We start from the raw sequence: 24388 nt of genomic DNA, 5'->3' as shown, positions 1-24388 counted from the left end.
TAAAGATAGTTACTTTAATTTCTAAATATTTGTAAAGTAATCTCACTTTTTCCCGAGTGCAAGGCTAACTAACGACTACTGGAGGCTGCGGTTTGTTCATTTCGGTTTTGGCCAAATTATTCACAGAGCCCAGCCACAAAAATGGCGAATGATTTGTTCTGCTCTTTTATGGCAGGCTCTGCGAGAAACGGGGAAAAAGGGTAAAAAGCCCCGGGGGTCTAAGGAAAGAGGGGCTCTGCTGCTGGCGGGGGAATTGCTTAATTACATCGGATTTATTTGTGGCAATCCGTCGCTGAGTAATTGGCATCAGCGGACGACGACGACTTTACGGCAGAGTGCATCTCTGTTAGTTCAACGCCAACGCAAAGGAACAAAGGCCGAAACGAGAATGCGGCGCGGTATCAAAGCGACGGCAAAAGGCCGACCGAAATGCAACGAAATGTGTCAATTTTAATTGTGGCCGAAGCGGATTTAAGGGACGCACAAGGTCCCGACCTGGGATCCTCGGGTTTTGTTCTGGGGAAGATATCCCCCTCCTTGACAGACTTTGCCTTTGCGCTGCGAGAGGCAATTAAATGCATGTCAAAGCGTCGCAGCCATCAGCGGTTGAAGCCGCGTTTCAGTCTGAATCTGAGGAAAACCCTGGACCCGGGGGAGCCCGCCGAACCGGGTACTTGGGAGTGGAGAGTATGCAAAACATGTGCGAATCGAACGTGATAAAAATGTTAAAGGGTTCCCAAGCGAAAGGAAGGGCAAGGAAGCGGAGCAGCAGGCCGAAATCTAAGCAGGCGAGTTCCTCGAGGCACGAGGCTGCTCCTCCTTCAACCTCCTCCGTCCTCCGGTACTCTGATCTCTCAACTGACGTCTCGAATCGCACTTAATAGGCCTGGCCGAGATCTCCCCCTCCTGGAGGAGGAGGGAGATGGGCATGAGGAGGCGACTTGTCACAGAGCATAGTGACAATTACGCGTGCGCAATGAAAACGCCGACAATGGAGGAGGATAAAGAGGCAGTGCACTGTGAGAAACTTGAAGAGTAACTTTAGGAAAGCGCTGTTCAGCCGATAAGCCTTGTTCCATAAAGAAAACAAAATTAATTCCAAGTTTTAAATAAATGTACTTGGTCCTTCGAACCGGATGAGTATAAACTAAGAACTAGCTTTTATAAATATTTCAACCTTCGAGCTGGACCACATATAGATGTCTAGTTGTAGTAATCTTCCAAGAAATGTCTTTTTGCAGAGTGTAAGTTCGGCTCTCAGGGCTTTAAATGCAAATCGCGACACTTCCCACGTCTGTGGCACTCTGTGACATCTGCTTCCGAGCTCTTTAAAGGGGCGGCAGTGGGAGTGGGAAAAGCACCAGGAGGCGGAGGTGACCAGGAAGGGATTCGGTCGGGCAGAGTCGTGTTCTCGGCCATTGTCACGTGAGGCTCTCGGCTGCGGCTACAAATCATCCGCCGCAACAAAGGCGGCAAGGCAAAGGCACTTGGCTAAAAGCGAGAAAACTGGAAAAGGCGACAAACGCGCTGCTCACGATCGCAGGGAAAAACGGTCGTGTAAAACTAGAAGCGTCAAATAGACAAAAGTTTTCCAGGAAACCAACTTTCTGGCCCCATCTTCGTACCATCCCAGCCCATGCCATCCCATCCCGAAGTGACCCTCGCATAAATCTAGCACTCACCCTGAAGACCAAGCTGGAACTGGTGAATGTCGGGCGGTTGTCGTTCAGGTCCAAGACCTCGACGCGCAGCATCCGCACCGTTTCCCTGGGCGGACTTCCGCCATCGGAGGCGGCCACTCCCAGTCGATAGATGCTCCGCTCCTCGTGATCCAAGACCACGCGAGTGCGGATCACCCCGCTGCTGGGATCGATGCTGAACAGTCCGTGTCCATCGGAGTCCCTACCCTTGACAATCGAGTAAGTGATGGAGGCATTCTGTCCGTGATCCCGATCAATGGCTCGGATCCGCACCACCTCAGTTCCGGGTGGTTGCTCCTCCCTCACGCTAACCACATCCTCCTGCGGATCGGCGATCTCGGGGGCATTGTCGTTGACATCGGTAACGTGAACGCGAACGGGAACTCGGGCACTTCTCACCGGCGTTCCCTGATCACGGGCCTCCACCACAAGGTCGTAAAGCTCGCGGAGCTCCCGATCAAGGGGCTCACGGGTGGAAATTTCCCCTGAAAAAGTAAATAAAAATACAAGTTTAGTTATAAAAGCTTTTGGATGCTAATGCTCAAACTCCCAAAAATGCATTCTAATGAAAAATGAACTTGTTGAAATAATCGAACATAAAAAATACCTGTTAGAGGTTTAATAACTCATAAATAAAACGAAGCTCTGTAAAGACTTCAGCTTCCAACATTTTTATGGGGCTTCAAAGCAGTTAAATTTTTCAGCACTCATAATTTTTTAATAAACGTGAAATATAATTATTTTTCGGAATATTTACGAATAATTTAAAACTGGTTTGGCAACATTTTCATTGCTTTTCTAAATAGTTATGTTTTTGGGAACGAATTTTTTTAGATAAATGTGAAATATGTTAGTAATTTGGAGTTTTTCGTCAACCACAATAAAGTTTTCCAAATAGTTCGGAACAGGTTTCGGGGTTTTGTAAGCTTACTATTATTTTAAATTAAATTATTCCATATCGAGGACTACTTTTGCCGCACAATAACAGACAGAGGGGAGTGGGTGCATTGTTGCCGCCTAACTGGGTCGCCGATGATTAATGCCCCCGAAAGAAATTCATGTCATGCGAGTGCCAGCGGAGTGGAACCTGTTTGCCAGGATTAGCTGCACGAGATTTCCATATTTAATTTAAATGAGACGAGACGGGGAGGTGTCCCCTGCAAAAGTATCCGAGAGTACCGCTCGCCTCCAGCGGACACGCACATGGATGTGGATGTGGATGCGAGGCGAACTTGGACACGGACAGTGGCTGGATGTCAGGCCAATGATATTCCATTGACGGATGAGCTGACAGCGTTAAAACTGTTGTTGCCCGAACACTAATGGTCAGGCATCGGCATCGGGATCGGGAATCGGGCACCGCGTTTGAGACCCACTACCCAGTCGAGATCTCGGGTATCTCGGCGATCGCATTTTATCGCTTGGTAGGAACAGGTTTGCCATGCGCTTGATCTATGGGCCAGTGGAAAAGCAGGCGATGCACTGGGGAATATACCTCTGAAGTTCTTTTGGTATTTGGTGAAAAATCAAATTTCAGAAAAGAGGATTTTCCGAATCTGGCAACCGTTTTATATTATACTGTGTGCGTACCGCCAGAGCGGCGGCATAATACCAATGATATGTACATTTTTGTTTTTTGTCGGTATAGTATACAGTGTGTGTGTCGGCAGAACAAAAAATTCTGCGTTTTCTGTACTTTTATCAGTACTTTTATAATCTACCTCAGCAATTGATTTATTTTATTTTAAAGCTCTTTCTTCTTTATGTAACTAAACGACCATACAAGCAGAAAAGAAGTTCATAAAAAATCGTTTAAAAAATGCAAATCAGAGCATCTGCTTTTTCTCTGTGCAAGCAATGTAAGCTGGATCTCCTTTAGAGCTTTGAGGAGCAGTAATGAATGACCGTGGGTCATGGCTGGTGGCTTGACAGTTGCCACCGCCACCGGAGCCGCGTTGAGTGAGTTGTTCGCTGTTAGAGCGGCCTTAATTTATGGCCAAAAGGAAGCCAGCCCGACTCACCTGTGACGGGATGCACCTGGAAGCTGGAGTTGGCCGGCAGCAGGCTGTATCTGATGGCTGCATTCTCGCCGAGATCCAGATCGCCGGCGGTGACCACTCCCACAACGGAGCCCCTCCGGAGGTTCTCCTCAATTCTGAACTCGTACTTGGATTTCTGGAACTTGGGATCATTGTCGTTGGCGTCGAGGACTCGAACTATGACCCGTGTCTTGGCATGAGCCGCGGGAGTGCCGTTGTCCGTGGCCAAAACAGTCAGCTGATAGCGATCCCTGGTCTCGCGATCCAGCGGAGCACGCAGGTATATCCAGCCGGAGTTGGGGAATATCCCAAAGTGTTGGGCCACATCCGAACTGCTAATGGAGTTCGTGACATTGTCCACTCCGGCGTCCACAATCCTATAGGTGATCCTGGCATTGTTGCCCGTGTCCAGATCGCTGGCATTAACCTGAATAATCTGAAAATAGAGAAGCGGTGGAGCGGTCAGAGACAAAAGTTGGAGCACGGAATACTAAAGTGGGGAATGCATCAATCATTTGGGACCGAGAGCAGCCAAGAGTCTGCGTCTGTGTATCTGGCAAACCTCTGGAGAACTCGTTTCCGATGCCAAAGATATGAAGTGATTTTATGATCAAAACTAGTTCAGGCCAAAGAACCGAACTGGCTGAGCTGAAGGGAGGCGAGAGCCGGCACTTGGGAGCCAAAGAGCCACAGTCTTCAGTCGGTAGGAGCTCCTCCTGGGTGTTGAGATATTTTCAACGCGATATGACGGCCGCCTGACAAAAGCGTGACTTTTAGTGGCTGTTAATCAAATTTATGTGGCCCATTTAGTTTGCATTACACAGATTTATTTTTCAATAAAACACCCTCAGCAGCAGCCATCGTAATGGAAAGGCCTCTTAGGCAAGAAAATAGTATTTAGGCAATACTTAAAGTTATTTAATACAAGCTTTCAGTTAATGGACGTTTTAAATGAAAGATATAATATCTTTGATAGTTACCTGTGCATTAATGGAACGCGATTCGGATACGTTCACCGAATACTCGTCCCTTTCGAAAACTGGGGGATTATCGTTGACATCCTGGACATCCACCAGGATGGTCAGATTCGTTGAAAGACTGGGAACTCCTCCATCGGTGGCGGTTACGATCAGGGAGTGGCGTTGCGAGGTCTCGTAGTCCAAGTGCTGCGACAGAACCAAGTGGCCAGACCTCGCATCGATGGCAAAGAGCCTCTTTCCCGAATCCCTGACCAGGCTATAGCTAACTTGGCCACTACTTCCCGAATCCTTATCGTGGGCGTGGGCAGCATAGAGAGGGGCTCCCAGTTCGGCATTCTCCGGCACGGAAATCCTAACCACACTGGCCTCGAATTCCGGGGCATTATCGTTGACGTCCTCTACTTCGATGTTGACCTGGGTGTGTCCATATACCGGAGGTTCTCCCAAGGTGGCTTGGATGTTCAGCAGCACCTGGGATTTCGCTTCGTGATCTAGGGGCCTAGCTATGCGTATGTTTCCAGAGCTGGCTTCTATGCTAAAGTAGCCATCGGGATCGCCAGAGTATATGGAATACCTCACCGGACTGCGATGAGCTGTAAATTAAAAAGAAAAATTTGTTGTATTAAGTGTTTATTTAAAAATGTTCTATGCCTAAGTAAGTCCAGCAAGTCCTCTTTGATATACCAAGATCTTAAGGAAGGAATTCAGGTTAACGTTCTCATTTCGCGAATGATGAAAGATCACTGCAATTATTTCTTCCTCATTCTTCTCCTTCGGCATATAGAGTTGAAGGAACTCCGAAATACGAAATTAGGAGCCGCCGCTGCTCATTAAAAGCCATTCAAAGGCCTCGACAATGAGTTGCAGGAACAATAGAATCGAGTTGGAGAAGGAGCTCTCGTCACCGATTGACACATGAGGCAGGTAGGAGTGGATGGAGATGGGGCACCACATATAAAGAATGGGGCATGAAAGGAAGTGCACAGCGAAAGCAGCAAATTAAACCGCAAAATCATTTTGCATAGCCGGCGACGATCGTGAATCGTCTGGGACTCATTCCGACTTGAAGTCGGACTCTGGAGCTTGGAGTTTGAGTCTGAAACTGGAACTGAAAACGGGCCCTTGTATCGTGCCCAGAGTTCTGTTCAACTCGATGACGAGGACGTCGTTGATGGGTGCAGATTTCTGCCGAAATTTGCGTTTGAAGTGTTTTGCCTTGGCTTTGTTGCTTTGGCTGAAAAGACCCAAAAAGCCTTTAACTTGGACTGTGTGTGTGCTTGCTCGAATGTGCCTTGGGATCTTGGGCCCTATTACTTTAAGAAAAAGTATTTTAAATTTAAAAAAATGCTAAATGAGTGCTTAATAAATCAGATATGCCACAGTGAATAAAATATCTTTATCCTGTAAAGGGTATTTAAAAAGGTATTAGTTTGTCCATGTTTTTTCTTTGCCTTGTCCTAAACCTCATCGTGTGTGCATATTTTGATTTCCAGATCACTGAACTAATAAATTTGCTTAGCAAAAATAAAATACTTTTAAGGATATGTTACTTACCAGTGTCCCCACTCGTAGCTATCACCGAACCCACGACCGTGCCCCTCGGAATGTCCTCCTTGACATAGTAATTGTATCTGGCCTTTTCGAAGATCGGAGGTCGCTGCATGGCATCGATGATGCTCAGAAAGACGACGGCATCGGTAGCGCTCCTATGATTGCCGCCATCGGTAGCCGAGATGTTCAGCATGTGCATGGGTTGAGTTCGAACGGACAGCATATCCGGACGGGCCACGAAGATCTCACCGGAGGATCGATCAATCCGGAAGATTCCCGCCTCGTTTCCGGCCACAATCCTGTACGACACCTGGCCAAAGATACCTGAATCCGGATCTGTGGCCACCACGGCGACAATTGGCGTACTCGAGGCTTGCGTCGGGGCATTCGAGGACTCCCTCAAGGAAACATTGTATTCCCGGGGATAGAAAACCGGTCGATTGTCATTCACATCCGTCAGTTGCATTTTGATCATGGCCGTGGTGCTCAGACCTCCTCGATCGGTGGCCAGTACGGGAAATTCGTAGCTACTCCTCCGCTCGAAGTCGAGTTCACCAGCTATGCAAATCTCTCCGGAAGCGGAGCGCACTTCGAATTCGGTGAGGTGCTTGAATCCTTCGCCCAAAGTGTAGTTTACCATGGCATTTACGCCACAATCGGGATCACTAGCAGAAACCTGAAATAAAACAAAAAAAGTTACATAAGAATTTTAAAAAAAGCAAGTTGAAAATAAAATGGTTATTGTGTCTTTCCACATACCAATAATTCGTATAGATACTCAAAAAAATGTGGAATAAAATTGCAAATTAAGAGCATGGTTATGTATTGCATATTCCAACAGGTACAAATGAAGTTGTCAAAATTTTAATTTGATTTACAGGCAGCTGCTGCCGTTGGCTTTTTGGGCTCCCGTTCCGGGGCTTATCTCCCTGCGCTGTTCAGGGCTTAATTTGGCAATTTGTTATGCCCTGGATCGAGAGTTGCAGGCTCTCCGCCCCCGAAGTGCCTTCGTATCAGGCGAGTGTCAACTTAAATTTGAGCCCAAGACCCGGGGTGAATCACGGGCAGAAAGGTTGCCGGAGTGCTGGAAAATGGGGGCAATGACCCCCCTTAATGGCAGCCAATTAGTTGGCATTTTGCGTAATCGACATTTGCATTCTGTTGGCTGTCTGTCTGTGTGAGCCAAAGGAAACGAACTGAAGAATGGGATCGGGGATAGGGTGCTGGAATGACTGGGAGTTGTCTTATAAATAGCCAACCAGCGGGGGCAGGCATCGATCGCATTTTGACGCCAACGAACAAGCCGAGAAACCAGCAATTAAAACTGTCATTATTTCACTTTAAATAGGAGGCGGAGGAGGTTCGAGGCCAGGGGAGAGCTTTTCCTTTCCTCTTACCAATCGAAGACAACTTGCAAAACAAACAAATAAAGTAAAACTGTGAGGACAGGCACACTGGTATAACTGGGAGTGAACTTCTCAAAATAAATCATCAGAATCGCCCGAAATAGTATTTTAATTAAGAAAAGGACACGAAAAAATCGACAACAATTTTGAAATATTCAGATATTGAAATTTAGAAAATAAATGCGCGAATTCTTCAGGATGCCTACATTAGTTACTTATTTTAGCAAGATCACCGGAAGCGAACGCTCTGATTTTTTCGTTGTGTACCTGAAGCCCTTCCCCAGACCGTCAGTTTAGAGTCCAGACTGATATGCATTTAAAGCGAAACGTGTCCGGGATCCCAGCACCCAGTTGTTGGGCTCCTCTCGTTGAATTTCAGCGCTAATTACACTTTTTGTAAGTCTGGTTACTGGGTACTGGGACGTGGACTTGGTCGGAAGCCTGGCGGAGATCTGCTTAGATTGTTGCTGCGACTAAAGACTTTCATTAAGCTTAGTTGGGCAGCAGTTTAAACCCGTTTAACCCGGCCGGTGAAATTGTCGCCAGCCAAATGGACGGGGGCAGTCCCAGTTCTGCGATGGGATGCGGGATACGGGATACGGGATATGGGAACTGGGATGGGACGTCGTCAGGCCAGAGATTGGCAATTTTATCTGTCAACAACATGGAAGTTCTGTGCAACTGTTTTCGAGGATCTGAAAGAGGAGGCGGAAGGGTCCAGTGCTAAATAAATGCACGCCCACACGAATCGAAGGGGATTCTGTAGGGATCGTGGGCTGGAAATAAAACGGGCAGAGGATCTGCACTTGGAGAAAATCATTTACTTGTCTTTGTATAGGGACTTCATATTAAATATGTGAAGAAATTTCATACTCCCATATTCATCCCACTTGGTTTTTATTTCAAGTGTGATCTCAGCCCTGATAAGCTAAATAACGAACTGAAGACAGCTGCCTTTGGGGTTGTGGTTATGTCCACAGCAGAAACAGGCAGCAGTGAAAGGCAAATCAAATCGAAGGCAGTGAAGCCCCGAAGCCAAAGCCAAAGCCAAGTGACATCTTCCAGGCAGCCAGAAACATAAAAAAATACCCAAAAATAAATATCAAAATGCAAACAATTCAAGTTCGTTTGTGCCCAACACGCTTTTCATATGTTCGAAGTGAAGAAGTCGAGAGTTATTCATCTTTGTCAGCACGCATTTCTCACACTCTCCTGCAGGTGGGGATGCAAAAAGGGGCAAAAGGGGCAGGTGGGGCAGCTGGGGCAGCATTCAATGACCAATTATGGCCTAACAAGGCCTCCAACTCCAAACTCCGACTGGGACTCCGACTCCAAAAGTCCCAGCTTCTGCTTTCGGCTGCTGTTGATGTATGCAAATAAGCTGTCAAAAGTAATTTCATTCAATTACCTTATTTAACGTACAAAAACCAAAACGAGCAGAGACAGAGCAACAGAGAGGGATGGCGATAAAGTGAAAGAGAGAGGGCGACGGGGAGTTGGCTCAAACCAAAGCAGTTAACAACAAAAGGATGAAGATGATTGCTGGAACAGAACGCTCCTCAGCAGCCGTGCGGATGTTCGTGGTTGCAGTTTGATTAACACTTGTGCACTGGCAAAAAATGTTGGTATGTAACTCAGCAGTTGGGAAAATGCTTTTGAAGATCTGCATTTACAAAATCCCATTTGAAATATCGTTTTCGCTCTTTTCTCGCATTTTCTTGCAGTGCCACTGGCACAGCATCGGCAACAGGGCAAAGTCACACCACAGTTCTGGCTAATAGAAGTTGGCCAAATGTCGGTCGTGTCTCTGGCGTGGATTATCACCGAAACGAGTGGAGTGAGTGGCGCAGAGCCAAGTCACTGAAGTCTCTGAGTCCGAGGCCAGCGAACAGTTTTGATAAGACATCCCCGGAGCAGGGAACTTTGAGGCATTGCGACTGTGGAACTCTGGGTCTCTGGGACCAAAACTCACTTCGCGAATCGCAGCGTGCGGCTGCTTGCATATTTCTTATGCAATTTCCGGCAGATGTGGATGATTTAGCTGGCCCCGCCGCAACGACCAATACGAAATGTGGCTGATGAGAAATGGCTACGTGCTCGCAAGTGCCGGGTCCGACTTTACTTTTTGTCTTACTCGCCTCGACTTAGCTAGAGCACTTTTCGGAGGCCCCTCTTAACACTCGCCTCGACAGTCGTCATCAATCCCCTGCCAATAATTCCAATTCGGTGTGTGAAATCCAATACGAGTCCCCATCCCAAGTGAGGTGAAGAAAGTGTTTGCCATGTGGGCGTCGTCGCTGGGGTTTCGATGTTCCATTCCATGTTTGGCGCGAGCAGAAAGCGTGAAATGTCTGCGGTCTTCACACAGATCACTCTCCCCACACTGGAAGAAAATGCCTGAAGGATTTCTTAGAAATCAAGGTATATTAACCAATTCAACGCTTTAAGTAATCATCGTTACTTTTTCGCTGTGCACCTTTTTCACCCCACTGCGGTTTTATCCAACAGGTGATTGACCAGCAATCGAATTAGTTATAAAGACATTTACTTCGCTGAGGGCTCGGCGATGAAGACTGTCTTCTGCGCACCTGGAGAATCCTCTGCGGCGTGTGAAGATTTCACACTTTTGCCTTGATTAGTCACGGCCTTCGCACCTCCCGAACTCCCCGAACTTTTCGCGGGGTCTCCAACATGGCAGCTGATTTATGTTGACGCCTTATCAGGGCCCCTCAATATTTATTGCAATTTTTATAAATTATTTTTTCGCTCTCTCAAAAGATGCGCCAGCGAAGAGCTGAAGATTTATATGTGAGCAGATGTGATGGGGCCGCACCACCGGGAAAGTGGTGCAGCTCAGGGGGCGGGGGGCGTGGCGGTGATGGTGATGGTGCTGCAGCGAAAGGTGGGAACGATCTATTTCTGTTTACTTTTCTGTGGCTGAGACTGGGTTCTTCCCCTGTTTTTGTTGTTCTCCCCGTTGTCGCTGTGCATCGTCAAACACCAAAAAGCAATTCTAACAGTTGTTGCACCGCTGCAGCACCACTGCACCACTGCACCACCATTGCACCACCGCTGTGCCGCTTGTCGTGTTATTAGGAATTTTTAATTTTCCGGTATAGATTTCTGACTTGTTCTCCGCTGCGTTCTCTACGCTGTAATGTTTTTCCAGCACTGAGAAAAAATATTGCAGAATGGCTTCTTATAAAAGTCGCATGTATAAGACCATAATCAGAAGAAAATCTTAATAATATAAATTCTCAACTAAGATAAATGTAGGTACAGCAGAGTCCTGTAACAACGGAATTAAAAAGCTAATCATTTCCTTCTGAAATTTCCCTATTTATTTTTCCCAGTGCGATTCTTCTCTCCGCGCTTTTCTCCCAGAACTCCACTGCTCCACCTTGTCTCTGAGTGGTGCAGTGGTGCTGGGGCATCATCAAAATGCATCTAACAAGGTTGTTAGGTGTTAAATAAGTGTGCTTAAAAATTTATCTTGTACATTTCTTCCTTCATTTGATTTATGTTGGCTGGCACTTGGCTCTGCAGCTGTCTTCTTAGCCAATGCCAGTGCCCATTACCATTACCCCGATGTGCCACGCCCCCCTTACGGTTGCATCGTTTACGGTTCAACTTTTGAGAGGCGGTGAAGCAGGACTCAACTTTTGCTTTCGCCGCAGCGAGAAAAACAGCGTCTATTGATAAATCAAAATACCAATAGATGCGTGAGCAGGGTGGTGCAGGGTGGTGCAGAAGTGGGGGAGATTTACATTTACCCGCTGGCCATGGACTTGACTGCAGATCTGCGAGGCTGCGTCTGCAAATGGCCAAAAACATGCGAACAACACAACACAACTGGCCAGGGAAAAGGAGGAAAATGTTTTGGGTGGAAAAAAATAGAGGCGAGTGGGGGAATGAATGCGTTTCTTGTGTTTCAAATGCCTCTACGATTTTTCCTGCCGCAGCTGCAACAAGCTGGCTGCACCACCCGCCTGGGTCTCCTCCTCCTCAGTCCCCACTTCCCCTTGTCCGAATCCCATCCTGCGATCCCAAACTCTGAATACAACTATGACTGCGATGATCGATCGTTGCACAAGTTCCCCAACGTTGTTCGCTGGAATGTGCGTCGGTTGCCGAGTTTGCTGAGTTTTTCTGAGTTTGGGTACTGCCAGCGACAAAGTTCACGAACTTGAATCGAAATCAGTTCCTGTTTGGTCGCCAAAGACAGCCAGAGAGGAAGGTGAATTCTTTGCCAGTTTTGTTAATTTTTGCTGTCCGAAATTATGGACATGTCAAAGGGTAAGATATTGTAAATGCCAAGCTGCCATTAGCATCGTAAGAATTGTTAACCAATTAAAAGGTTAACATAAATGGTTCCTAATGTGCAACAATGCGGGTTCAAATTGAAATATTGGCGAAATAAATAAATATTCAAGGTGATTGAGCGATGTTATTCAAAGAATATATTTTACAATTTTAAGTTAGTCTTACAATAAAAATGTACATGAATTATAAATAAATATTTATTACAATATTAGTCCCCTTTTATTACTTGGAAAACTTTAAGTAGAAGTTCATTAAATAAATACAAGTTCCAGACTTATTTAATTAAAGTCCCATTTCTTATATAGCCTTTAGGCCCATAATATTCTCTGTTTTTAGCCTCTATACCAGTTCTTGTCCCTTTTTTTATTCCCTTTGTAATCGGAGGCGCTAATCAATGCCTTCCTCATTAAACTGCAGTTCCTTCGGTGGCAGATGCAGTTGCAGCTAATTAAGTTGGATGCACGCTCCAAAGATTCTGGCCTTTCGACGCTAACGAGTAGCCCTTTTCCCCTTTCCCGTTTCCCTACGCCCCTGTGCCGGTCCCTGTCACCACCTACTCTTCAGATGCGACTTCACCCACACAGGGAATGAAATCAAGAGCGACAGGAAGTCATGCCCATGACAGCAGGCAACTTCTGGCTCTCGGAGCAGGAGTAGTTAGCCAAGAAATGTCGTCCAGTCCGGGCAATAAAACATTCTAATTGGCGCCTCTGGAGAGGAGAAAACCAGAGGATGGATGTGTGGTCACACCTCCCGGAAAGTGTCGCCATTTCCTGGTCTGCACAGAAAGAACTGTGTGTAAAATGACTTCAAACTACCTTGGACCAGATTAAAAACGATATACTATGAAGAAAGTACTAACCACGCATACAATAAGTGTGGCGGCTGAAAAAAATCGTAGTCCCTCGAGATATACACCGATATGGCGCTCTTTTTTTCACCGTGTGGAAATGCCAGTGCCTAATGGCCAATATTTGTCGACTGCGCGACTTTCCCCAAAGTGGCACCCAAAGTAGGAAATTGTCAATGAGTTGTCGATGGCCATAAAGCGCAGCACCACAACTGGGCCACACACAAAGTGGTGCACACAGAAACACCGAGGCAGAAACAGAAACAGAAACGAACGGCTGTGAGCCCAGTTTGCAGATCGGATCGGGCCTTTAGCTAAAAGCCAGGCGATAAGAATCATGATCCAGCCCTAGACTCCAGCGACTTGACTCCATTACCCGGTGTTCCGTGCTCTGCAAACTCCCACCACGATCGCTGAATTTGAATTTGAATTCGATTTCGTCCGCCCACACATGGATCGTCGATTCTCCATTCTCGATTCTGGACTCTGGATTCTCGATTCTCAATTCTCGATCGCTGATCGTTCGTTCTCTAGGCCAATAACAATCACAGTCTGCTGGGCCCCGCTTTTCCCTGTGACTTTGCATAAATTCTGCGGTGAGCCGGCGGAGAAGGCCTCCTCGGCAAATTGAAAATGTGAAGAAGAGCGCATAAATTTATTGAGATTGTGTAAATATTTGCGCAGAATTGAAATGTGCAATGGGTAGGCATGGAAATTTAGCAGAAGAGGAAATAAAGGTGGACCAATAAATAAGACACCCATATTTTAAAATTATTTGATTGTCGCTGTGGCTTCGTTATTTGATTTTGGAAACTTATAGGAAAGAGTTTCCATGCAATATCAGATTTTATATGAGGCAGTTGATCTTGAACTAAAACTACAAACGTTTGTCGTACAGAGGAAATACTCCCCACCTCTTGAAATGAATTGGCGATTTTCCACCCCACTGAAAACGGTGAACCAATAAATTAGCCCGTATTTTTTATTTATTTTATTCCCAGCTAGCAATTTTTATACACTTAGCTGCACTCACAGCAATTCGATTTGATTTTGTTGTCGCCGACTTTGGTCACTTTCGATCTTGGCTTTTGGTCTGCATCGCTGGCTTTTTCGGCCTGTCTGTGAGTTTGGATTGGGGTTTGGGTTTCGGTTTCACTCTTAGTTCGGTTTGATAAATGCGAACGGCGAGCACGTAAAGTGGACAACTCTCTGTACATGGCAAGTGCCTGGATCGCGGATCGCGGATTTGGGATCTTGGAGTTTGGAAGTTGGATGTTGGATGTTGGATCTTGGAGCGGCTAACGGTACCGGGCATACTTGTTGTGCTCCGTGTGTCCAATAAGTTAATCAAAAGTTCAACTCCAACTGCATTCGATTGGATTCGTTTTGGCTTTGTTTCGCTCGCTCGCCCGTGCAATTTGAATTTGCGTAATTTAAAGCAATTCCAGTTAGAGGCGAGACGCACCCACACACCCCACCGAGCACCACTGAGCCACCAATACCCATACCAATGGCGATAGCAGTACCAATCCACCTCTCCACTGGGCCATTCCACTGTATGGCCTACCGATCCACCAATCCGCCAATCCACCGATCCCAGCGGGGCCAAGAGCCGCATAAATCAAACCGCAAAGTGGTCACAGCCAAAGTCGAGGCGGTGGTAAACTGTGTGGAACATATGTGTGTTCGCGGGAACGTGGAACGCATGCGGTGCACAGGTAAAAATTACATTTAAATTAGAGAGTAAATAGGTAAGTCCTGTTTCACCTCTGATGATCACTATTTAAATGAATTGGTGGGTAATCTTATCTATAGGACATCTTTGTTTAGATGTAAGCTACTTGACACAGTCATTGCTACGGATTTGAAATCACTTAAAAAGGTGTCTAAAAGTATGCAGTTAAATATAACACATGTTTTCGGAATGAATCTATCAGGTTTTTAAAATATATTGTTGCATACTTTTAGACAGCTTGTAATGTGATTTTCTAAAAAGCTAAGCTCCATAATGTGGTTCATTGATTTTATGTAGTTTTAAGTAGTCCATTTCCACCCAATCTGAAATGCACTGAAAAATATTGTGTTTTTCGGAATTAATTCTTCGGACTTTCAGATTGAAAATAAATATGTGATATGGTATATGGTATGATATAATACTGACGTTATGTATTTTGAAGTACCCTACTTCCCGGAGAACCTTACACAGTCATATTTCTCTATGTGTGGGCTCGCCCGGCGATTTATGCGATTTTAAATATCGATTTTGTTGATTTTGGTTACTTGGCAGCAGGTGGGACTTGGCCCGGGACTTGGAACCCCAGACGCGGACTCAGACTGCGAAGTGGATTACTCGGAAGCAGGCCAAGCGATAACCGCCGAAATTAATTATGATTGTGGTGCGGAGGTGCGGTGGTGCAGGGTGGTGCGCGGCGTCTGGCCAAATTGAATTTCACTTCATGGCCCGTCGCCCCGAAGTGTTTTTCAATGTTTATTTGAAATATTTTGCGCCATTAGGCAAACCGCCAGCTTGGTTTTCCTCTTTTTTCACTTAAATGCATTATGCAAACTCTGCAATTAAGTTGCCAGTCTCCAGGCTCCAAACACCACATCCCAAATGGTGCCGTTTTTCTCCCGGTGGTTTTCCAGAGTGATTTATGCTTATGGCACTGGGGGCGGTGGGTGGAATCGGGGAGGCTTTGGCTTGGTCTCGGGGCGTGAGTTAATTACGCGCTAACAATGACAAATGTTGTCTGGCTAATCAGCCCCAGACTCTCCAGACTTCAAACTATCCAATGACGATGGGTTCAATAAACCCCGAGTGGACACTCTCTGTCTATGAACCGATTCCAGGGATCTTGGCACTGAGAACCCCGATGGACATTCCATCGGGCTGGCAAGCCACAAACAGAACCGCAAATATCAATTTTATTCCCGCCATCAAGTGATGAAGCTGTGTGTGCTGACAATCTTGTGATTCCCAACCGCAAATACACGCGGAAACACAATCGAAATCAAAATCATCATCGTACTGGGGTCCACTGTGTGCTTTGACCACAAGACAACAAATCGAAATTGCGTTCGTAATGAAATTGCAAGCCTACACAGGGAGAAAGTCCTGCACAGAAAAAATATGGAAATAGCGTTCGTAATGAAATTGCAATGAAGTTACACAAAGAGAAATTCTAGTAATAAATAAAATATTTTGCTTTGGGGTTGCTAAATTTATTTTTCATAACTGTCCTGAGAGAGAAAGGCATTATCCTCTATGATGGTAATCTCTGCTCTGTCGACACTCGCATAGTATACAACAGTTTGTTGCACACAACCCATGGTGTGGGTTTTCGTTTGGTATTTTATTATTTGATTTACTTATTACTATTTTTGCACTGTGTAATCCTAGAAGATCTAGACGGCAACCGCAGACGCAGGTCTCCAGCCTTCGGAGGCATCTTTCGAGGATCACTTTCACTGGGCTCGGGATCGGCGACTGCAGCTGCTGTTTCTGATACCGATGCTTCGGCTGCTGCTGGCGGGCATAAATTGGCTTGGGCTTTGTATTAATGCAAATATCTGTTCGCTGGCTGCGTTGGCGACCCCCTGCCAGCCAAGTTTTGTATTTTTTAGTGCCCGAGACCCACTCTTCTGTGCAGGCGATGCCCATGATGCCGATTGTCTGGGTTTCTGTTTCTGGGGCCAGCCATACTTTGTGCCTGCCTTTTTTTCGGGGCTCCGTTAGCTACAAACGAGTTACAAACACCTGTCATTACCCCGGGAAAATGCCGGGGCAGTCGGACGGAGCTTGAGTGAGAATTGCATAAGGCCGCGGCTCTAGTGCGGCTCCCATTTGGCCGCGACTTGTTTATGAAAATGATAAGCGGACGCGAATTTATGGCCAACAAGCGCAGCCTCATAATTGGTATACGCCGTTCTCCCATCGCAATTGTCTCGGCCCGAGTTTCTTTTTATTGTGATTGTGATTGTGACCACTGTGAGTGGGAGGCGAGACAGAATCTCCGGCTAACAGAGTCCCACAGTCTCGGCCTCCTCATCACCATCACGTCCCACAAATTATGGGGAACAAAAGGACGGCGGAGCACTTTGCTGCTTATGCAATGCCCCCGAAAAACTAAAAGCTGAACACTCAAAACTCGTTGCGGTGCCTAATGACGGAAATATTATGTGCGTTAGGATCATCGCCCCCCGCTCCCAGAAACCCCAACTCCCCAGCCATTTTAATAAACCATTTTTTCAATTAGGCGCTGGAGAGCACTAAAAAATAGCAAAGTGGTGGACAACTCGACGCATTGGCAAAAAGCGACCACAGACTTAATGGAAAGGCGAGCGGAGTGGATGGCCAAAACCAGTCTAAATTCCCAGAGCTTAATTTACAGTCATAAAGATGCCCGGTAATATATTTCGGCAGTCAAAAAATATAGTCGCAATATGAATAAATAATTTTGCAACCTTATCAAAGCCTATAAAAATCAAGTAAATATTTTGTAAGTGCGTAAAAATACTTACTTTTTATCTATAAAAATATATTCATATTTTACCAACTTTAAGTAATCACAGCCAGTTACCTAATTTAAAGAAATATTATTAAAATCTTATGCCAATAAGAGTCAGTAAATGAGTTGGTGTCACCATGTTTACCTTTCTTACTAACTCAACAGCACAATGTTCAATTAAATTATTGTAAACTATAATGACGATTGCATAACAGTTACTTAAAAATCAAATCAAAGTAAATAAGTCGGGGTCACCACACCCGTGATTAAATCAACAAAGTGGCTGAGCCCAAGTTCCGCCACGATAATAAATCAAAACTTGAAATTAAATTGCTGATTGACAGTAATTGCGATTATGGAAAAGTGGAAATAACCGGGGTGATCAATGTAAAAGGCGATCAGAGTGGAAAACCAAACCAGTCTTTAGTCGCAATAGTTATGAAGATGCTTTCAAATGGAATTTGACAGTTGGTTACCAAATGGCATAAGGCTGATTAGCATGTGGGAATTTGTGTGTGACTCCAGGAAATGATGATGAGGTCACCGTTTTTCGTGGAGTAATTAATCAGGACACCTCAAAAGCCGAACAACCAATATGGGAAAGTTGCTTTAAACGGGAAACCAAAGGAACAACTTGGCGCTTCAATTCATTTGTGGACACTGCGTTTGTTTCGCCATTTGTTTTAGGCATTTTTTTCGCTAAACTTTCAATTAACGAATTGTACTTTCTATTTGCTGCATTTCGGAGTGCAATGCAAATGGCCTTTATTGCCCAACTTTCGGGCCAAAAAGAAAAGAGCAAACAAAGCGAAACCAAACTGCAATCCAATCGCCTTCGCCATCCCGAAAAGTTGACTTCGAGTTCGAGTTGGAGGCCAATTTTGGTCAGCGATGCGTGACTTGGACCATGTCGTGTTGTTTTTGCTGTTGTTGCTCGTTTTTCCGGGGGAAAGGGGGTAGAATGGTGGATCAGAGGGGTATCGGGGATCCCATGGGCAGCACCCCCTGTCAGGAGATGCCAAAATGCCAAAAGAGCCACAGAGTCTATAAACAAATTTGGTCAAGCCAAAATGGAAGCCTTTTTCGAAGTGATTTATGCTAATTACGAGCAGCTTCAGCCCAAAAGCGACAGCAGCGGCACAGGAAAGGGCGTTTAGCAAACAATTTTCCGAGCTTCCAACAGCCAAGAAGCCAAGTTACCAAACTCCAAGCTCCGCAGTCCACAAGCTACAAGCCACAGACAAAAACTAAAGCCTGAAACAAAAACAGATTGTGCCACATGTGGGAAACTCGACAGCGTCGAGAGTCCAAGTATAGAAAAGTAATTTATTTAGTGACACGCCCATTTCGATATGAAGGTTTTCCTTGGCTCTCGGACTCTCGAACTGGTCACAATATATAATTAAAATCAAAAGGCCAGATGTTCCACCACAGAGAGCGAAAGGAATGCCGGGTAGATCAGCGGCTCAGAAAGATCGATAGAACCCCCGAGAAGGTTTATTCTTAGAGAGCAAACAAAGGAGCTCTTCGCAATGGATTCGAATCCATCGAACCAAGGGCGCAGATTGCCAGTTATTAGCAGAGGGAATCTTGGAAATCCCGGAGTCTGGCATTAAGCCAATAAGTTGCAGCCACGAAAATTGCAAAGATCTGGGGGAGAAGTGGGGAAATAAGTGGCTGGAAAATTAGCAGGAGCCCAGGAATATGAGCGTGGAATGTTTATAGAGCTCAAGTGCGTCACAATAGATGAAACACTGTAAAAATAGATGGAACCATTCTTGGCAAGGAAACGGTAAATCAAGGGCTTTGTTGATAAATATTTCTTGTCATTGATTTTTCACGGTTCCAAACGATAATGAAACGAAAATCATTTACCCATTTTACCAAAGATGATGATGATGATAATCTCACAACTTCTGGACCACTGTTTTGGAAAATAGTTCATTTCCCTTGATCAGAGATCAAAACATGAAGATAATACATTTTCCCAAGCTATTTTAGGGGATTTTCCCTTAGTGTAAGTACATTCCCTTTTCCAATGTCTTAAAGCCATGCGTGGCCATAAACCCGAGTTACGTGGTAATGGGGAATCCATTGGGGCAGCACTCGAGCCAAATTACTGTACTTGCGATTGATGGCCAACGAAATGGAATGGCAGATTGGAGGTACAGGGAATACCTACATATACCAGGCACTGGATGGCGGAGAGGGACCGATGCCATAAAGATATCAATAAACGGAAAGAAAGTGTTGCAGGGCAGGTGCACAAGCACAAAAGCAGAGGTCCGAAATTGAAATTCCTCGGCTGGACTCAAGAGATCTACGATAATCTCCCGCTCTGCCGCCCCCTAGAAAAATAAAAATACATATGGGAGGAGGAGAAGAAGTAGGGATAGAAGCAATCGATCGCTGGTAATTACCTCTTGCTATCGATCGATGGGCTAAACAACTTTTCTAGATGATTTTTCGAGACCAGACAGGCCAGAAGGGGGAGTAGTTCTCGCTTCATAGTCTCAAGTGTTTGATGGTACTTAAAAAACTACATTAAAAAATAATAACAGCAACCGATGCCGAAGTTTATTGAAGCCAGATAAGTGATCTTGTAATCATCGGCCGGCCAGAGAGCCCTGGCCCAAGAAAACAATAAGAAATAAAGCCAGGTCGATATGAAGAGAAGGCGAAGAAACGAAAAGTATTAAAAATGTTCGGACTCCGTTGCGCGATCTCCGCTCCATGGAGTGTCTCCACCTTCAGAGACCTACATATAGGCCGTATCTCCAATTTTGTGTGTTCCGTGTGGTGTGTGTGGGGTGCGTGTGCATCGAGGGCTGACTGTAGCAGATGCGAAGGTGAGTCCCTGGGCATCGGACATCGAACATTGGGCATCAGGTACAAGGCATAAGGTGTGTATTTGCCATAATTTGCCATAGCGGACACATGCGATAAGGAGCAGGAGAGGAGGCAGCTGCAGCCGGAGAGGCATAAATGAAAGCGAAGTCGATTTGGGGCAGCAGGATCGAACCATTCAGACTCCGACATCGGAGTCCGACTTAAAATTCAGTCTCTGACAACGGCACGTCATCATCAGCAGCATCGTCAAGCTTGATGGGCACTCACTGGGACAGCCCGAAAAAGTTACACCACGAAAAAATACCCATCAAGTATCTAATGAAAATAAATCGATCGAAAATAAATCGATGGTAAAGCAATGGAAGCCGGTATGTAAAGTTTACCATACTAAATGTATTTTATAATATGTTTTGATAACCAAGATCGCTGTTCTGTATCTTGTTTCAAACGTAGTTCCCTACATTTTTTTCTGTGCATCACTAACATTACATTTTTGGGGGCTGAATAAATATTTTTGCTCCGTCAGATAGCAATCACAGCTCGGATATACACACATTTTGGAATGTAGGAAGCTGAGAGGTTGCAGACGCTGATGATGGGGATGATGGAGACGTAGACGGCGCTCTCATGTGCGCTAAAATTGAACAAAATCATCAACAGTGATCGACATGTGAGTCAAAGTTAATAACAAAGCCGGCCAAAAGGGAGGTGAATGCGGAAAAGGAAAAGGAAGGAAGGATGGTTGGATGGTTGGATGGTTGGCTGGTTGGAGGAGGAAAAAGGGGACTGGAGCCAGTCTGGAAACTGAAAATACGAAGAGCGAAATGATTTTTAATAAGCGATAAAGCAAAACTGCTTATTGGCTTCTTCGCCGGGCTGAGGAGCCCAAGACAAGGGCAGGAAGGTCCGAGCAGGGTATATTTATGGGGATCGGGGATCTCGGAGGGCGGATGGTGGATGGGAGAGGTAACCCCTCGAAGGGGGGTTCCAAATTATATCGAAAGCAAATCGAAAAGCCAACAGCGGCTGCTGCCAAGGGAACTGTTCGTTCGATCATACTCATCATTTTTGAAATTGCTTTCAACACCAGTTGGCAAGGTGTGGTACACAGAGTGCTCCCTTCCTTTTCTTTAAAGTTGGTGCGTAAAATCATCAACGGAGACGCTCGTCTGAGGGTGGGGAAGGAGCGCTTTTTATACGTGGGGTGTTGCCCTCTCAAAAAGTACGCGCTGTTCGTTAGGCGGTAAAATAAGTGGGTGATGCCCGGGGAAGAGGGTGTCTTTCCCAGTTCCCCGACGCGACTTCTGTGATAAGCATTTTGCGTTAATTTGCGCGAATGTGGCTTAATGTGCGCTACCTCCTAAAAAAGGGGGTGTACGATCCACCCCTTCCAGATGCCTTATCGTTAATTGGGGAAAGCGTTTCGGACTCATTCCGTATGTTAAGCAAATAACAATTAACAACCGAACAGAACAAAAGACTCAGGCAACGAACTTGACCAAAGAAGCTCGGCCTTTTTTTTAGTTATCTCCCAAAGATCTGCTCAGCCGAAAATTGATTGACAGTTAAGCTAAATCATTTGTGCTGTCAATCTAGGGGGGAAATCGGCAGGGGAAATACAAAAGAACCCGCCTCGAATCTGCACATAAATACACACAATTGACAATGATAATCAAATGTTATGCTAAAAAATCTCTCGGATGCTCACTCAGCTGCAAGGAGAAGCCTATAAAAGGGGGTTTCGGCAACATGGGGAAAAGCAGATCAAGCCCAAGACAATGCGTACAAATCGTTGACAAAAATGTATAGTAGCAAAAGGCAACGAAAAGAGCAAATACAGGAGAGCAGATCAGGAAAGAACCGATCAGGGGTAAAAGGGGCAGAAGGAAACTAAGGCCAGGGTCCAAGGCACTGTTAAAAAAATTGAATTTTTTAAGGGTTTAACTAATAATGTTGTCCTTCGAGCCGGATTGCAATGTTTTAAATATTTAAGAGTCAATCAAAAAATCATAACAGTGGTCTTAAATTTAATGCGAAAGGACTTAAAAAAAATTCAGCCCTTTATAAAAAGTTTAATTTGTTTAATTTCCGCTTTATCAGCTTTTGGTTCTGTGTAGCCTTCGGCGTCTTTTGGTCCCAGTCCCTGTGTTCATCGCAATCGCAGCATTTGCCAGTTTTCTGTTTCTGTCCCATAGCCCCGTAGCCTTCAGGTCTACATACAGATCCAGGTCTTGTTCTGGTGGCTGTCTTTGTTTTGGAGGCCCCGCGAGTCAAGAACGCGGCGCATCCTTGCAGCTATTTTGCATACCAGACTGGGGCCCTTGCCCCTGCCAGTGCCCCGCGCCCCTGGAATCAGTCAGCCATGCGGCTTCCGAGCGAAAAAGTCCAAGAGCCAGTCGAAGACGATGCTATCCCTACGATAAGAAATTAAATTAACGAGATATGTCAACGATGAATTCATTGCCATGGCTTAAGCGCAAATGCCGCCATTCTTGAGCCTGAGCTGAGCCCCTCTTCCAGCAGCCTTTGTCTTGGCTTGTCCTTCGCTTTGCATTTTATTCAGCGTTCCATGGGCAGCGATTAGCCTCGCTTTTTGGCATTCGCATTGAGCTTAGACCCACATGGACATTCAGTCAGTCAGAGGAATACCACAGGTATATACCACAGGTAGCCCAGGCAAGGGTCTCCGGTCTGCCGTCCCTTTTCTGTTTTGCTCTTCTGCTCCTTTCAATGTCAATGTCTGCCATAGGTTCTGCTGCCATTCTTCAATATAATGACATCACAAAAGCCCTGGGAATCGGGGCCAAGAAGGGTTAAGGGGGCCATGGGCTACCACGATTTTAATCACATTTCTTTTGAATTAGATGCGAATTTAGCCTCAACTGTTTGTGCGCCTTTTCATGAGTCAATCACTTGGTCCTCCTCTTCCCTGGTGACTTTTTCGCTTTTTCCCTGCCTTTTTGCATACCCCCAAAGAGTTTCCGAGAAGAGGCGACCGCTGTGTGGCTGTTGCAGTTGCAGCTTCCTCCCAAAAATGTATACATTTTATTCTCAATTCAATTTAACAATTTCGCGATTCAGATTCCCTGCGCGGCCTTTCGCTTTTTCTCGGTTTCTCGGGAGCAGAGAACCTGGTAGAGAACTGTCAGCGCAGGTGAATTTATGTGCGCGGACCCAGCTGGACACTAAATCATCGGCTGTGGACTCGGGGATCGCGAATCGCGGATCTCGCCTTGCTCCTGTCGCCGGCTCGCTGATTGTTGTCCCTGGACTCGGATTCGGATTCGGATTCCTGCCTACTTCTCTAGGCCTTCCCCTTTCTCGCCTCCGTCCCCTCGATAAACCCCATAACCCGGCCCCATTTTTCGATTTTCCAGCCACATGTCCGAGAGGAGCAGCTTGCGAAACCGCGCGAGTGAGCCAAAAGCAAGCTACGGGGTTAACATCATTATTTCACCTTCTAATCAAAATCAGCAACATTGTTGCCCTGTGCATGCAGGGGAAATCTATGCACAGCCAGAAAAATAGTAACTATTCGTGTTATTACAAGTGAATAAATTAATAACTTAGGACGGATTACAATCTATTAAGGGGTCGTACATTTGGGAATTAGCATACAAAAAAATAAGTATCTACTGCTTAGCAACATCTTATAAATTAATATATTAAATCATGTCAAGACTGACTTTTCATGTCATAAGGCCTTTTATAGTGTAGTTCCCAAAATTTGTTCCGCTTGTAAGCTTTATCCCCAATTAAAAAACTTAAAGTTCACTATAACGTTTTCATTGAGTTTATTGGACCTGTCTGTTGTATTCTCAAAAACTTCCTGAGCTGTAAAGTTGTAGCCCCAAACTTATCCATAAAAACTTTTGTGTAGTTAACATTTTAATAGGTTTTATGCTCACATTAGCTATATTTCAGTGCACAAATCCACAGAGTATCCAGGGGCAAAGAGAGTCTTGTTGGGCGGGTTTTGCACAGAGTTATTTCTTTTTTTTGGAGACGGCGGCGCCTTTGCCCGCTTAAATGTCAGAAATCGTTGGGCCTCTCACGCTTTTTTGGCTCTGGGTGATAAGCTGTGATCACCTCGTGCCTGCTTATTGCCATTTAATGGAGGGTTTTTTGGGGGAACTATATGTATGTAGTAACTGAATTTTTTTGCAGGGAATGAACTGGCA

At 45.5% G+C, this 24388-nt stretch overlaps 1 protein-coding gene across 1 annotated transcript in view; it reads right to left on the bottom strand.

Moving 5' to 3' along the window:
- LOC119546080 (protein dachsous) overlaps positions 1-24388 on the bottom strand; it is a 72173-nt gene that overhangs the window by 11901 nt on the left and 35884 nt on the right. The window contains exons 3-6 of the mRNA XM_037852156.1: positions 6274-6946; positions 4720-5312; positions 3722-4175; positions 1683-2185 (exon numbers count right to left, since the gene is read on the bottom strand). Of these exons, the coding sequence (XP_037708084.1) occupies positions 1683-2185; positions 3722-4175; positions 4720-5312; positions 6274-6946 (2223 nt within the window). The remainder of the gene's footprint in view (positions 1-1682; positions 2186-3721; positions 4176-4719; positions 5313-6273; positions 6947-24388) is intronic.

Source organism: Drosophila subpulchrella, chromosome 2L (assembly GCF_014743375.2).
Source record: "Drosophila subpulchrella strain 33 F10 #4 breed RU33 chromosome 2L, RU_Dsub_v1.1 Primary Assembly, whole genome shotgun sequence".
NCBI classification, from domain to species: Eukaryota; Metazoa; Arthropoda; class Insecta; order Diptera; family Drosophilidae; genus Drosophila; species Drosophila subpulchrella.
This window is presented reverse-complemented; position numbering and strand designations above follow the sequence as displayed.